This window comes from Carassius auratus, chromosome 4 (assembly GCF_003368295.1).
Source record: "Carassius auratus strain Wakin chromosome 4, ASM336829v1, whole genome shotgun sequence".
Classification (NCBI taxonomy): Eukaryota; Metazoa; Chordata; class Actinopteri; order Cypriniformes; family Cyprinidae; genus Carassius; species Carassius auratus.
The window spans coordinates 13,998,694-14,015,191 of NC_039246.1; the positions used below are offsets into that span (position 1 = coordinate 13,998,694).

At 35.6% G+C, this 16,498-nt stretch overlaps 1 protein-coding gene across 4 annotated transcripts in view; it reads left to right on the top strand.

Annotated features, from left to right (window-relative positions):
- LOC113059630 (oxysterol-binding protein-related protein 8-like) overlaps positions 1–16,498 on the top strand; it is a 73,959-nt gene that overhangs the window by 21,824 nt on the left and 35,637 nt on the right. For all 4 annotated transcript variants that reach the window (XM_026228175.1, XM_026228185.1, XM_026228199.1 and 1 more), the window contains one exon: positions 9,522–9,612. In XM_026228175.1, coding sequence (XP_026083960.1) covers positions 9,568–9,612 — 45 coding nt within the window. In that variant the 5' untranslated portion in view covers positions 9,522–9,567. Of the gene's footprint in view, positions 1–9,521; positions 9,613–16,498 lie in introns of those variants that run through there.

The following is a 16,498-nucleotide window of genomic DNA, read 5'->3' on the forward strand; positions in this document are numbered from 1 at the left end:
CTGCAGCTGATTCTAAGGCCGGTGACACACTGGATGCGTGGAAGCGTGTCAGGTGCGTGACGGCTGCTTCACGTTTTCTGCTGGTGTGCTGCTGCTACTGTAGGTGACATAGAGGGAGAACGCCGACAGACCAGAATCTTGTCTTCACTCAACAATATCTATACTTCATGTTGAGCATAAATATAAAGCCTACTGATAAGGACACCGTCAACAGTATTGACAGCAAAATAGACTATGTTTGACAGGTGCATTAGCCAGTGTGTAAGGTTTTCAGAAGGCATCACGCGAGTGTGAACATCACTACAACTAGGAAAAAACGATTGTAATTCAAACGCAGCTCCCGTCGGCATTTAAACAGACCTTTGCTCTTAAATCCGATCGGGCCAACGCAATAACCAAATCTGAGCAGGTCTAAAAACCGAAACTGTTGATGCTGCACTTTACACTTTGGAAAAATTATATATATATTATTTTAAATAAAATATGAGCAGGCCTACAAGCTGGGATTGGTAATGTTCCACTGTAATCATAGTTATTTATTTTTCATTATATTTTATTATATGATATTGGTTTGAGACTGAGAGTATTTTATTTAGTGGAGAACTTTGCAGCAGTATTTTATTTGCTATTCTTTTTTTATTTTATATATATTTTATTAAAATGTATTTTAAAAAAGTGTAAACAAATTGTTAAAAAAAAAGTTTATAGTAAACAACCTGCAGTTTAATGTTTGCATTTCTTTCCCTTACTGTACCGAAAATGAACTGAACCGTGACTTTAAAACCGAGGTACGTACCGAACCGTGATTTTTGCGTACCATTACACACCTAATATATATATATATATATATATATATATATATATATATATATAAAATCGATTTGAGTAAAAATGGTGTGAAAAAATGTTGTAGAAGAAAGGAAATACAATAAGATTTAATTATACAAACGAGCATGTGTATATAAAATATATACAATTTAATTGTATAAAAAGGAACAAAATAAATACATGAAACACACACACCATGGTTATGATGTCATAGCTCATTGACATATGAATGATACAATTTACATATCAAAACCTATTCCGAATTTAGAAACTTATAGCAAGAATACTGTAACTCACTTTTTTCAAAGTGGTTAACCAATGTCATATATAAATCTATAAGTCCCAAAAACAGCACGATTAGTAAACGTTAAAGAGCTTAAAAAGTTTATTAGAGTGGTCTTCAGGGGGGTGTGATGCTGCAGATGTCATGATTCTGCCCTCGTGTCCTTGATTTTTTCCTAGTCTTGAGGCAGGATCATGACAGACCCGTGTTTTGTGTACAAGCGCATGGCCTTGTCTTTGGGCCATGTGCTTGTGTTGTCTCGTTCCCTTGCCCCGCCCCCCTTGTTAACCTAGTCGTGTCTTGATTGTCCCATCTGTGCCACCTGTCGTGTCTTGATTAGTACCCCTATTTAGATCTCCTAGTGTGCTCTGTCTTGCGTCGGTTCATTGTTTCACATATGTATTCCTACTGGTCAGTCTTGTGAGAAGTTTACCCTTGTAACCCCCTTTGAGAAGTCTTTGTATTACCGTGAGTGTTTGTTTGTAGTTAGTGTTTAAGAGTTTTTTTTTTAATGTCTATCCTGTCCTGTTAAGTTGTTTTGTTTCTGGCCTAGCCGTTGTTTTCCCCCTCGTGGGTTTTTGTTTTTCCCCTTTTTGTAAATAAACCCCTTGTTTTGTGATTCCCTGTCTGCACTTGAGTTCCTCCTTGCCTAACCCTGACAGAATGAACCGACCACGAAGGAACTCAGCAGACAGGAGGCAATGCTGGATGGCATCAGCCAGCCAGCGAGATTGTTTTGAGGGCTCTCGCCTTGTGGTGTTCCGGGGGACCAGGGGAGGTCGTTCTGGAGCGAGCGGGCGAGAGGAGGAGCCCCAGAGGTCCCCACCTACCCAGCTGCCAACGATCCCAGAGGGTCGTGTCCTGGCCGTGGCAACCCTGGGGGATCAGTTAGGTCCCTCCCAAGATCCTGAGGCACCTCCCACTACCTTAAGTCTCCCCAACAAGCGAGGGAGACGGTTTTCATGGGAGTCAGCTTCAGAGTCTTCGGCGTCCGAGGCTGCCCTGCCCGAGACCAAACTCCCCCAACCCGCCTCTGACCCAGCGGTAGCCTCTGCACCGCTCCCGAGGAGGAAGAGGAGGAAGAAGGGGCCTGCCGGTCCTGTGACCCTGTCTCCTCCCGTGCCAGCAGCGGAGAGAGCTGGCGTGCCCGAGCCAGCAGCGGTGAGCGTGCCCGAGCCAGCAGCGGTGAGCGCTGGCGTGCCCGAGGCGGCAAAGAAGAAAGCGTATTCAAGTCGGCAGTCGTGAGAGCGGAGGAGAGAGCCGCGGCCGACTCTGCAGCAAAGACTCTTGTACAGTCGGTCTCATCTCATAAGGAGATGCCTATTATCCTAGCTGCTAAAGCCTTTTCTGATTATTTGTCCCGTCTTGTCCAAATTTTAGAAATCCCCGTCAGTCCTGTCTTGTCCCCTGACCCTGTCCCCAGAAGTCCCAAGTGTCCAGCCGTTGTCTCCCCGTGTCCTGTTGAGGTGGCCCCGTGTCCCGTTAATGTCCCCCCGTGTCCTGTGGTCCCCCCGTGTCCAGTAGATGTCGTCTCCCCGCGTCCCGTAAGTGTTGCCCCGCGTCCCTTGTCTGCTCCTGTCATGTCCCCTGTCAGTTGTCCCGAGACCCCTCCCCGCCCCTCACCACCCAGACCTGCCCGTACCCCCCGTCGTCAGCCTTCGTCCTGTCCTCCTAAGATTCCTACCCCTCCCACCCGCCCTGGTCTGTCCCCCATGAACCTTGTGGTCCCACCCCCTCCCCTTCCCTGTTTGTTTTTTTTGATTTGTCACCCCAACCCTGCCGTTGTGTATTCATGTTTGCCCTTGTTGTTGTTCGTCATGTCTTGTTGGTTTGTGTCTGTGTCCCAGTCTGTCATGTCAGTCGTGTCCCGTGTTTGATGTTCCCTTGAGGAGCGTCTGGAAGCCGCTCCTTAAGGGAGGGGTTCTGTCATGATTCTGCCCTCGTGTCCTTGATTTTTTCCTAGTCTTGAGGCAGGATCATGACAGACCCGTGTTTTGTGTACAAGCGCATGGCCTTGTCTTTGGGCCATGTGCTTGTGTTGTCTCGTTCCCTTGCCCCGCCCCCCTTGTTAACCTAGTCGTGTCTTGATTGTCCCATCTGTGCCACCTGTCGTGTCTTGATTGTTCCCCCTATTTAGATCTCCTAGTGTGCTCTGTCTTGCGTCGGTTCATTGTTTCACATATGTATTCCTACTGGTCAGTCTTGTGAGAAGTTTACCCTTGTAACCCCCTTTGAGAAGTCTTTGTATTACCGTGAGTGTTTGTTTGTAGTTAGTGTTTAAGAGTTTGTTTTTTCATGTCTATCCTGTCCTGTTAAGTTGTTTTGTTTCTGGCCTAGCCGTTGTTTTCCCCCTCGTGGGTATTTGTTTTTCCCCTTTTTGTAAATAAACCCCTTGTTTTGTGGTTCCCTGTCTGCACTTGAGTTCCTCCTTGCCTAACCCTGACAGCAGAAGTGTCTCCTCACTGCTGTGCTTGTGTGAATCTATGTGTGTGATGATACGAGACGGTTTGATCAATGTCTCGGTGGGGTAGATGAGTCGCTCGAGCTCACAAGGCAGTGTGTGTAGAGACGCGTGAAAAGAATATATTTTTACTGAAAAACACACCATTTATCTTCCGCTGCCATCTGGAACTGACACACGCTCATTCTGAGAGGAACAACACAACAGTGGATTGTAGAGATGGGAGACTTATTAAAATGTCTATCACTGAAATAATCAAGCACTTTAATTGTATTTTAACTGCATTTTAAGTTAATATTTTTAACAATTTAAGAATAGTTGCATGTTCACAGTTTTCTGATGCTATTTGATATTCACATAGCATGCAAGAAAACATAACATATTAAAAAAATTGCAATTATTTTTGCATATGTGTTTTGAACTGTAGTATGACATTTAAATCTCAAATGAAAACGATATTTCTATATCAGGGTTGTTATAGTTAACTTAAACCGAAAGTAAAATGTAAAACCATTAAAAAATAACTAAACTAAACAGAAAAATAAATAAATAAAAGATTTCAAAATTTTAAAAAAATATTACATTTTAAGTACATATAAAATATATCAAATTAAAACTAAAATATTTAAAATAAAAATGGCTTTGTATGTTACCATTATCATTGTGTGTGTCTACAAATATAATATAATATATAAAATAATATGTATATAATTTTTGTGTAGTTGTGTGTTGTGTGTGTGTGTGTGTGTGTGTGTGTGTTTATATATATATATATACATACATATATAACAGAAAAATAAATAAATAAAAGATTTCAAAAACAACAAAATTACTAAAACTAAAATTAAATTAAAAACAATATTAGTATCTCTATTTTAATTAAACCAACATATCTTAAAATATAAATATAAATTATATACTGATTTCAGTTTAATTTAAGTGTGTTGTACAAAAAAAAACTACTAAACATGAACTGTACAACAAAATGACTAAAACATTCAAAATAAAAGAGAAGGTCTAAAAATAAACACTGATTATATTATTAAAAACAAAAATAGTATCTCAAAGATACTAAAATAATATCTAAATATAATTTATATTGAAATATCAGTTCTTTTTCAATTTATCATGCAGCCACATTTTTTGTACATTTACTTTTTAAGAGTTGTTGTGGGTTTTAGTTCATATCTGTTCACTTCAAAGCCATCCATATTGTAATTTACTCCCAAAAAATCACTTTGAGCAGATGATTCATCTTGCATTTCAGGGCACATGCCTATTTTTATCCAGTAAATGCAGTAGAATATGATTATAATGAAATTTTTTTCCGCTTTATATGTCTGAAATCTAATTTCAAGTATTTAGGGTTCTGAAGATCATGATAAACGTGGATGCAAACCGTACTCTATCTCTGAAATAAAGCATTACCGTCCTGAAAGAGACCAAAGCCTCCAGCTGTAGAGAAACTGGGTCATGCAGATTGAATCAAATTAGACCGGCTACCTCAATGTGTTTTTGTTCTCCTCCGTGGTGGAGAGTCGGACAGATTCTCTCCCAGATTTGACGTGTCTCATGAGTTTGTCACGTATGTTCTCACAGACTGTATGTTAGCGTGTAGGTGGCAGTGTTGACGGTCACAGGAAACTTACAGAAGGCTTTTGGCTTTATTATTCACTGTGAAGTCACAAAAATAATTTAGGAGTTGGTTTGATGCTGCTCTTCTGGTTTGTTTGGCCCATTGTGGTTTTACTTCTACTAACAGATTTTCCATTTCCAGTTTTAGTACCTTGATTCCCTTTCTTCCTCTTTTGTGGTTTGATCTTGAAGCCTGGAATTAATTTATTGTGTTTTTAAAGCCTTGTTCACACAAACCAGTGGAAATCAGTCGAATCCACCGCCGACTGAAACCAGCTAATCCTTCACGTGTAATGATGTTATTTCTACACTGACAGGGAGTCAATACCTCAAATCAAGACTAAATGTCTTTTGATGGATCAATAGGAAGAAACAGACTCCTGGGACGCTTTCTTTGTCTACCAGGTGTTTCGAATAGCTATTTATAGTTAGAAAAGAGCTCAGAATTATAATGTGGAGTGACTTTATGTTAATTTAGGAGTTTCTCTAACTCTGATATGATTTGGGAAGTTTAATTCATTTTCATGAATCAGTTCATTTAGAATTGTTTTATACGTTATAACAAAGTTTTCATGAATGTCTGTGGCATTTTTTAGTTACATGTGATTTTTACATGTTTTTGGAAAGATGTATAGAACTAAATTTTATTGTTTATTGCAATACACTGTTATACTGATACATTTAAAATAAATTATTAAAATATCTCCCTTCAGTTCGCTTTATGAAAACTGATGTGGAAACATCCTTTGATTATTTCTAACTACATTTTACTGTATTTAACATTTCAGTGGCTGTTGCTTTTAATTATATATATTAAAAAATATACATTACATTTTGAATACATATAAAATAAATCAAATTAAAACTAAAATATTTAAAATAAAAATGGCATTGTATGTTATCCTTATCATTGTGTGTGTCTACAAATATAATATAATATATATATAATTTTTGTGTAGTTGTGTGTTGTGTAGTTTTTGTGTGTGTGTGTGTGCATATATATATTTTATAAAATGCCTTGATTATTTTTAACTACCCGCCACATGCATAAAAAAAAAAAATCTGAAGTCTACTTTTCAGTGACTGAAATGTGGTAAATTAGCATGTTAAACGAACAGAATATGTGTTAAATAAACAGAGGGGCGTTTAGAGAGCTAAATATTCCTCTCCTCTCCTTTCGTCTGGACCACCTACGTCTTCAATCGCTGTTCCCAGACCAGCACAACCCTCCACAGCCTTCACCTGCAGCTCTTTGTGTTTCACTGAACGCATTGAAGTGTTCTTTTGATGTTGCGCCTGCAACTCTTACCGTTCCCTTTGGTCTGCAGTAGGGATGCACCGGTTGACCGGCCATAAATCGGAACCGGCCGGTTTTTGTTAAAATACGCGATCGGCAATCGGCCGGTTTTTGGTCTTCTTTAGGCCGATTTTTCCGGAAGTGCGGCCGCGTGCACAGACTACATCGTAATCGTTCGCTATGTCATTTGTGTGGAAGTATTTCGAAATCTGTGCACAGGACACGGGCAGCCGATCAGCACTGGAAATGCAGAGCTACATGTCTGAGGCACAGATAGCAGGAAGCAAACAGCCGTTGGTGTACTGGCGAACAAATAAGAGTCCCTTTTCTGCACGCACTAAAGCTGCGTGAGCGTATACTGTGCCGGTCCGAGCCCTGAACACGAGTAGACCGTGAAGAGATGTTCAGATCAATTTCTCACGTGTTGGATGAGAAACGAAACGGACTAAACTGTGACAAAACTTTTTTTTTTTTTTGTAAAGTGGAACTTGCGTACACGTTTGAAAAGCCAGAAGTAAACGACAGTTGATTTATTTTTATTTTACCTTAAAATTACATCGACTTAATTTGATTTAAAAATCACCTGCTGTAGCACACTGAGGAAAAAGTGTTTCATTCATCCAATTAAAAAAATTTTGGGTAATGATTCACATCTATATTTTTTTTACTTGAGAGAATAATAATTTATTTTTCATTGGCTCAAGTGAAAAAAATCTAGATGTGAATCATTACCCTAATTTTTTTATTTTATTGGATGAATGAAAACCCTTTGCATCTTTGTTTTATTCGCACCAACATTATTTGATTTTAACATTTTGGAATAATCTGTTTATATAGCATACTTTTATTTAGTCTGTAAATAAAGACACTGGTAAAGATCTTTTTTTATTTAAAACCAAATTTAAAAACTAAAATACTGAATGCTGATCAAGAAACATCTTATTGAATGTGTGTTGATTGTGTTGTTTGGATTGTAGAACTATGCAGTTATTGCCTTTAATTTCACATGGTTACAGATAATCTTTAAATTTAATAACCCAATTCAAAAACAAAAGCTAAATGCTGATGTCTGTAATGTAGCTGTTAATTTCAGATTGTTGCAGTTATTGTTTTCACTAGCCAAAAGCTAGTTTGGCCTATTAAATACCAAATAAACATCTTGTTTATGCACACTTTCCTTCTTTCTTGTTTGTTGCTTAAAGATAAAAAATAAATAAAAAAAAATCGGAAATCGGAATCGGCCATGAAAAATCATAATCGGTGTGTGTGTGTTTGTGTGTTTGTGGACCATTATCTCTGGTGGATGTGATATTGGTGTGATATCCCGAGCCTGATGTTGTGTGTCATTCAGATTCAACAGGTATGAATGTAGTTTTGGAAGCGTGTCATGGTTGTGTGCCTCTGGTTGTTTTTTGCGTCCCACTGGTGTGTTAATGTGACAAGGCCACTCCAGAAGTCACACACACAGTGTGTTGAACTAGTCAGTGAGCCGTGAATAGCTCAAACTATTTCACATGGTGTGAGACGGGAAATGCCCTAGATCTGTGTTATTTTAGTGTTCAAATACTGCTATAATTAACATTCATATTTTAAATTGGCTTGTATTTTTATGTTTTTTAGTACTTCGCATTTATTTATTTTTTGTAAATTTTTTTGCTTAGTTTGTAAAATCTTAGTTTGTTATTTTCAGTTTTATTTTACTAATTATTAATTTAATTTATGCATTTTTAGATTTTTTTTTTAATGGCTTTTATTTTTATCCTTTAATACTATTAATTGTAATTTTACATTTATAATGATATGTTTTTGTTTCATTTTTTTGTTAATTTTATTTTAGTAACAATTTGAATTGGCTTTTATTTTTTTATACATTTTTAAATATTTTTCATTTAACATTTTTGTTCAATTTACAGTCGTTTTTTAGGAAATTAATTCAGTTTTACTCAAATTTTCATTTGTTTTATTTTTTGTTATAGTTCCTATTTATTTCATTTTTAACTGTCTTTTATTTTTATAATCCAATACTTAATTTTATTAACTTTCTTGTCATTTTAGTCATTTATTTATTTATTAGGATTGTTTTTATTTAATTTATTTAATTTAGTAGTTAGTAATTTTAGCGAACTAAATTAGAAGCTAACAGCTAACTGAAATACATTTAAGTTGTTCATCTAATATTTTATTTCTGCTTTGTATCAATTATTTTTAAATAATATTAGTTTTAGCCAACAATAGTAACCCTGCTGTGCAATAAAAATAAATAAATAAGTATATATATATATATAATTTTATATATTATATGATATTTGTAGACACACACAATGAAAAGGATATAAAGGCCAGAAGAGCTCAGGTCAGTTAAAGGGTGTAAATCGAGCCTTGTCACGCTACACTCTCACTTGTTTATTTTCCCCTCAATGACCTACTTTGCTAATTATAGATCAGAAGTTTCCACCAATGAAAGTTTGGTGTGAACCGTTGACAGGCCATGCGCTCAATCCAGGTCCGTGTGTGTGTGTGTGTGTGTGTGTGCCGCTTGATTGACAGCGTCATGGTCGAATAAAGAGACCGTTTTAATCAATTTTGCAAACATATATTTTATATATTTAATTTTATTCTGTGTAATTGCCATAGAAACACTTTTTATGTTTGTTAAGTATAACCTGATGTATTAAGATAATTAACACTAAAACATCGATAAAAATTAATAAAACCTATATATAGGAACTATATTTTAAATTAAAATAAAAAATACATTTATTTTTTTACATTTAAAAAAGGAAATTACAAATATGGAAACTAATTCAAAATGTTATTAAAAACTCTTATAGCGTGTTAAATAATCCCTGTGCAGAAATCTTACCTGTTTCTGCTACATATGACACATTTTTTTCACAAGTTTGTTAAAATTGTGTAATCCACATGAAATGAAGTTTTACATGCAATTCAAATAGATAAGTCTGAGAGCATGCAGCGTGACTCGGTTGTTTGAAGTAAATATGTTTGTGTCTCTGCAGACATGCAGAGCTGTGAGCAGCGTTGACCGGCGGCGTCTGGAGAAACATGGAGCCTTGTGTTGAGTCTCAGGGAGATCCTGAGAGAGCTCAGGTGAGCCGTCTCACACACACACACACACACACACACGTTCATGTGAATATAATGAGCCATTAGAGCTCACACAGACCTGAACCAGCCTTCACAATGACACTGCTGACACCAAACACACTTAAAAATCACCTCGCTCACACACTTTGTGTCCCATTAGTGACTACAAAAGACAGAAACACACCTCAGCTGTCAGAGCCTGTGAATAACGAACCGAACAAAGCACTGCTGCATGCTGGGATACTTCTCATTGTCACAAAATAATATTATTAATAAAATGAAAGAAGATTAAGCCAGTTTTTTTTGCACTGTGATGTAAGTTTTATGATGTTAAAGAACTTTTTTTAAACACTTGTTTTTGTTTTTTATTACGGTTTAAAAACTTGTGTTAAAAAAACTAATTGTAATTCTATTGTTTGAATTCTAGATAATAATTAAATGAAATATCAATGTATTAATAATATGTGTGTGTATATATTATTTAAATAATATAATTGATATTTAATATAATTAAAATTAAGAAATTATGGTACAATATTTCTTTAATATTTATAAATAACTCTTTAATATATGAAAATTTAAAAATACTATTAATTTAAAAACGAAAAATACTATTACAAGAATGTAATAATATAACACTAATAATAATAATAATATAAAGGGGGAAAAAATTGTTTATGAAACTATTTTTGATATTATAGTAATCAGACTTAATTGCTTAATTGTTATTCAAATAATGCCACAATGCAAAAAAAAAGTAACTTAATGCAATAACAGTACAAATACAAATGAAAAAAGAAGCACATTAAATGTTGACTATTGTACACTTGTGTTTGTATTGCACTTCTGGTTATGTGAATCATATCACACACAAGCCTCAGGTGTTACCCAGCATGCACCTGTGAGCCACGCTCTCTCTCTCTCTCTTTCATTAACCTAACTGTTTGTTGAGCAGGAGTTGTGTAGGTGTTGACAAGTATTTGCTTTATTCACGAGTCCTTGAAGCCATTGCAGGATCGAGAGCTGTGAGGGCTTTGTTTGTGTTTACTGCTCTGTTTATTTCAGTAAAATGCAGATCATATTCCTCCGGCTCCAAATGCTTCAGAAAACATCATGTATTCACTGTATAAAAGCTTTCGTGGCCAGGCTGAGATCAGATCGGAGGGATGTCCCTGTGCCAGACAGGTTTGCTGTGGGTTGTAACTGTACCTTAGAAGCATCTGCATTGGGTAATTAACTAATTATAGCATCTAATTAATCACTGATCACTTCTTAATAAGTGTTTTAGTGGATCCTCTGTCATCTGTGAATGCATCTCAGAATACACTGTGGGTTTTATTTACAAAGAAATGCACCATTGATAATTTATATCTATTATTAATAATAATTGTAGTAGTAGAAATCACTGTTTTGCACAAAGAAAAAACATAAAATGAATTTCAGCACATTTCTCATTACTGTAATAAAATCTCTTTCTCATTACTGTAATATAATAAATGTAACTTTTCTGTTCATACACATTGATGTATCGTTATTAAAATAATTTCTTCAGCATTTATTTAAATTCATACCACATAAACTACCATGATACATACTTTGAAATATGAAATATAATAATATATTCCTGTTTATTGAATTTTGGGAGAAAATATGCTAAACTGTTACAGAAATGGTAAGGATCGTAGTAATAGGCTTCATTTTTTATGTATATTTTAATATAATAATAATTATTAATATACTATTTATTAATGTTATATTATTAATTAATTATATTAATATATTATAATATAATATAACATTGTAGTAATAATAATTATAATTTTTTTTTACATTATGGTGATATAAATTTTGAGAGAAAAGTTTATTAATTTCCATACATGTTAATAAATGTCTTTATTTTTATAGTATTTAGTATATAGTATATTTTATAGTATTTAGTATATATAATGCTAATGAGCTAATGCTAATGAGGTTGTTTTCATATTTAATTTTTTTTATGTTTAATATTTTTTTTTATATTCTTAAATGTGAAAAAAATATCTTAAGATTTTGGGGGTAAAAATAAGCAGTTTTTAATTTTATTTCTGAAATTCATCCTTATTCTGAGAGTTTTTTTTGTACTTTTCTCTTGCGTTGTCCTCGATTCTCTTCAGTCTGCTGCTCTTTACTGTTAGCGCGCACACAGTAAAACAGTAATTGATTAGCCATGACTCCTAAATTGGTTTGAAAATAAGAATCGACTTGCTCTTACTCCACTGCTCTGAGTTTTAAAGCACACCGTTCCTCTCTATATCATCTGAGCAGAGAGACGGGATGAGCCGATATAAAAATACCTCAAGTTTATGACGTCTGCTGAATAAATCACTAACCCTTGACCTGAGAGCCAGACCTTCATTACAGGATCGTTTCTCATACTTTCGTTCTGAGCCAAACGCTGCATCGAATGTGTAAACATTCCCTTTAGTTGCACAGTGAATTCACAGCATCTTAACATGTGAAATGCAATTAAAATAAATCATATGATCCTGAATGCATTTCACTAGTCTTCAGTTTCATCAAAGTGACCCTGTGACCTCTGATGGGTTTATATGTGCACTGATAAGGGAGCGCAGCATAACTTTATATCAGATGGAGGAAGACTTCGACTCAGTAGTTGACAGGAAGCCTCTGTCTTCAGAAGCAGATAAACACAAACTCGGAGCGGCTCGTATCTGACAGCAGATGTCAGTTTGACTAAATACAGATGCACAAACACCAGTGCAAATGTGACTTTATTTGGAAATTCAGCAGAGAGACCAAGACGTTCACTCAAACGCACTTCAAAAAGTCTCACATTTATGTGAATTAATTTGTTTTCCCATTAATGTGTAAATACAGATACTGAAGTTTAGGGTCTTCTGCTATTTATAATCTGTCAGTATCTCCGTAGTTTCACTAATGAGTGCTTATATAAAGTGAAGCCGCATTGTGAATTAGTTCAGATCGTATGTGTTTATTTAACGCACAGTTATTTATGCTCTGTGTTTGACTCATGAAGTGGTTTATAGCTAATAGTTTGTTTTCGAATGGCTGAATGATGAATTGTTAATACACTGACGATGGAAACTGGAAATGAGTCATGATGGGTTGGGATAATTATCCAGATATCAGCTCAGGGTGGTGTGTAAATATGGAAGCATTTTATTAATGAATAAAATCTTGAAAATAAATGCTGTCAAGAGCATATTTTGTTGAAAAAAACATTGTTTCGTCAGCTTTGTGCGTCGTGTCAGATGTAGTTTGGCATTGTGGTAGAAAGTACACAGTAATGTCATAACTGAACCATTCAGAAACATCGGTTCAAAAGTAATTTTTTATCCAGTAAAAACAGTAAAATTTTGAAATATTATTACAATTTAAAATAGCAGTTTAATATGTGATTATATTGCAAAATGTAATTTATTCCTGTGATAAAAAGCTGAATTTTCAGTCTTCAGTGTCACATGATCTTCAGAAATCAGTCTAATATTCTGATTTGCTGCTAAAGAAACATTTCTGATTATTATCAGTGTTGAAAACAGTGATACATTTGATTTTTCACGATTCTTTGATGAATAGAAAGCTAAAAAGATCTGTAACATGAATAAATGTCTTTACTTTCACTTTTGATTAGTTTAATGCATTTTTTTGCAACATAATGCGAATAGCATAAATTTTAACATTTTGAGATGAAAAGCTAATAATTAAAGTAATTTATTTTAAGATGAAATGTATTAATTTTTTTCCTTGCATGTTATGTAACCAATAACTGATGTGATTGTGTTAATAAATATTTACTTAAAATCTCTTTGACTTAATATTTCATGTCAAAGAGAAAAGAAAAAGAAGAAATTGTGAATTTCGGGATTTAATACCATTGTTTCACACCGTTTTCTCTGAATCTGAACAGTTGATTTAGTCCTACAGTTCAGACCTGATTTATGCTAAGTGCCAAGGGTGTTGTATGTGATTTATTTAAGATAGCTAGGTAAAGGTGTGTGTGTGTGTGTGTGTGTGTGTGTGTGTGTGTGTGTGTGTGTGTGTGTGTGTGTGTGTGTGTGTCCAGTTCACTCACTGACTGACCAGCTGTGAGAAACTCAGACGATCATCTAATGATCAACAGAGAGGGAAGAGAAGCAGGGAGGAGCACCGTGTGAAATGGAGGAGCATGTGGGAGAGCCGAGAGATTCGTCTGTGTTTGTGTGTGTGTGTGTGTGTGTGTGTGTGTGAGAGAGATCTCTGCTCCGGCTCGCTCATGGTAGGCTAGCGCTCCGTGTCTCTGTTACTTGTGATAAATCCAGACAGATGATGGATGGCTGGGTGTAGACGGCGTTCAGAGCTGATATATGAGTGTCTTATGGGATCTTGTGTGATTTGTTGGCCTGTAGACGTGCAGACGGGAGTGTCGTGTGATTTGTGATGAACCGTTACTGATCTCTGATCAGTTGTGGGCTGCGGTAATGTTTGCAACTTTAGACGCTGGAGTTTTACTATAGTAACAGCATTTGAATAGTGTGTGTGTGTGTGTTTGTGTTGTGACTGCTGAACATGAGACAGATGTTGGCTAATCTGTGCCAGTGGTTAATCGGCGGATGTTCAGTCAAAGCATTATCAAACTGTTCAGAAAGCAGGTCTCTGTCAGTTTACAGCTGTGTGTGTGTGTGTGTGTGTGTGTGTGTATCAGGACATCTTCTTAATGGAAAGTCCCGTCTCATGCCATTGTGACCCAGTCTCAAGACCCGTGTGTAAATACAGCAACAGAAAACTAAATTTGTTCATGTTCTGATGAAAATGTCAGCGGGGTTTGCCATGATCGCATGATTCCCCTAAAATACGGAAAATATATGTATATATGTTCCTCTCAGATTTATTTAGTAATTAGTTATTTTTGAGAATTAAATATAGTTTTATTATTATTGATATAATGAAAATTATGAAATGTAAGCAAAAAAGCTCAATAATTTCAGATCTGAGAGGTATAGTTTTTTTTTTACATTTGAGAATTCATTTTTTATATGGTTTTCATTTTAATAAACTATATTTTATATAGTTTAGCTATGTTGATGATATTTGACATTTACTTATTTGCTAATAATTGAGGATTCATGAGCATATGAGCACTGTTTCTAGCCTTCTCTCGCTCTCAGGTCGATGGCTAATGTAAATGCAAAACTGGATTTGTTTATTTTCCATCGTTCGGTGTGTTTTCATAGCTCTGTTTCTTTGCCAGTAAAACTTTCCCCTATCTGTCGTCTTCTGCGTTTGTTACCTCCATCTCTTCCTCGTCTTCTGTGTGTGATGCTAAACGTCTGTCTTTAGTAAGTGTTTGCTGACAGACGTCATTCTCCTTCCCAGACTTCCCAGACATTTTCACACTCCTGAAGTGTGATCAGTACCTTCCCATCGCCTCTGCGATGTTCTCTCGAACAGAACACAATTTCAGGGAGATTTGGTGCTAAAAAGTAGTCTTCCACACCGTCTGAAACGACCCGGTGGTATATTAATGCCGAGTGGTCACCACAGAGGTAATAGGATCCACCCCAGGACCCGAACAGCCCATTACCAGCCAATGAGGTGCATCTAAAAGCATCCCAGCGATGGATTGATACTCGATACAGCGGCTTTACCTTCCTCTCACCCTCTGTTCTCTTCCTCCCATCACTTTTTCCCTTTCTGTTTTAGCGTTCTTGTTACCAAAAACATTTTTGACTGTGAAAGAGTCACGCATAACAGCCAGTTTCTTTGTAGATTATTTTAGCATAATCTACAGCATTTGTGTCATCCTGAGAGTTCGTTTAAAAGATTTGTTTACATGATTACTGGAATATTGATATCTAATGAACAGGACAATAATTTGTAAGTAAGCAAGCAGAATCATGAATAAAGATTAAATAATAATATATAGAAATATATATGTGTTTATGCATGCATATATTCTTTGGTCTGCTGAGGAGATAAATATAAAATATAAAAATATCTGTTGAGAATTTGAGTTATGTTTTTATGTATGTTTTTATATATGTGTTTATGTATTTATATTTAATATATAATATTATAAATTAAAGTAAATAAATATAAATTAAATATAATATAAAAAGAGTCAGATTTTTTGTAAAGTAAAGTGTTTTTTAAAATTTCCAGTACAAATTAATAATACCAACATAAAGTAAGACAAATAAATAAATAAATAAAATATGATACCAAACATGCAACTAAATTCGACCACGACTTTATATCAATATGCTTTACACGTGACAGTCCCATAAACATTGTACCTTCCACAATGGGCAAAGTAAGTTGGCTTAAATTTAAGTCTATATCTGTGCAACTTTTCCAGCCACAATGGTTTTGTTTTTAATATTGTGTCCCGTTACATGTAGTCCTTTAAAAAAGCTATTTATGGATACATATGTAATGCGGACAACCCTAATTGTCTGCATAAGATATGACCGTACTGCCTTTGGATGCACACTGCGACTCTTTCTAGGTGTTTAATAAAGCTTCAGCTCTGGCTGTCGATGTTTCTGTGAATATCCTGGCCTTTTTCTGTTGTTTTGTGACCTGGTGTTAAAGTCATGAGATTGCTGATCCGGCAGAAACGCTGTGCTGAAAGTACTGTCCCGTCGACTGTGTGTTTGTGCGCGAGCGGACGCCGAATGCTCTTGAGTGTTTTGCATTAATCTCCCATGTGGATTTGCTGGAAAACACCCGAACGCCGAGGCTTTATAACATCAGCTTGTTTCGCAAGCCGCTTGACTCATCTGAATTCACTCCAGAAGAAATGCTTAAACAGGCTGCAGATCATAGTTTCATAAAATATTGGCAGCCGAATGTTAAACAAAGCCACTGAGCTGAGTCTCAACAGCACTTT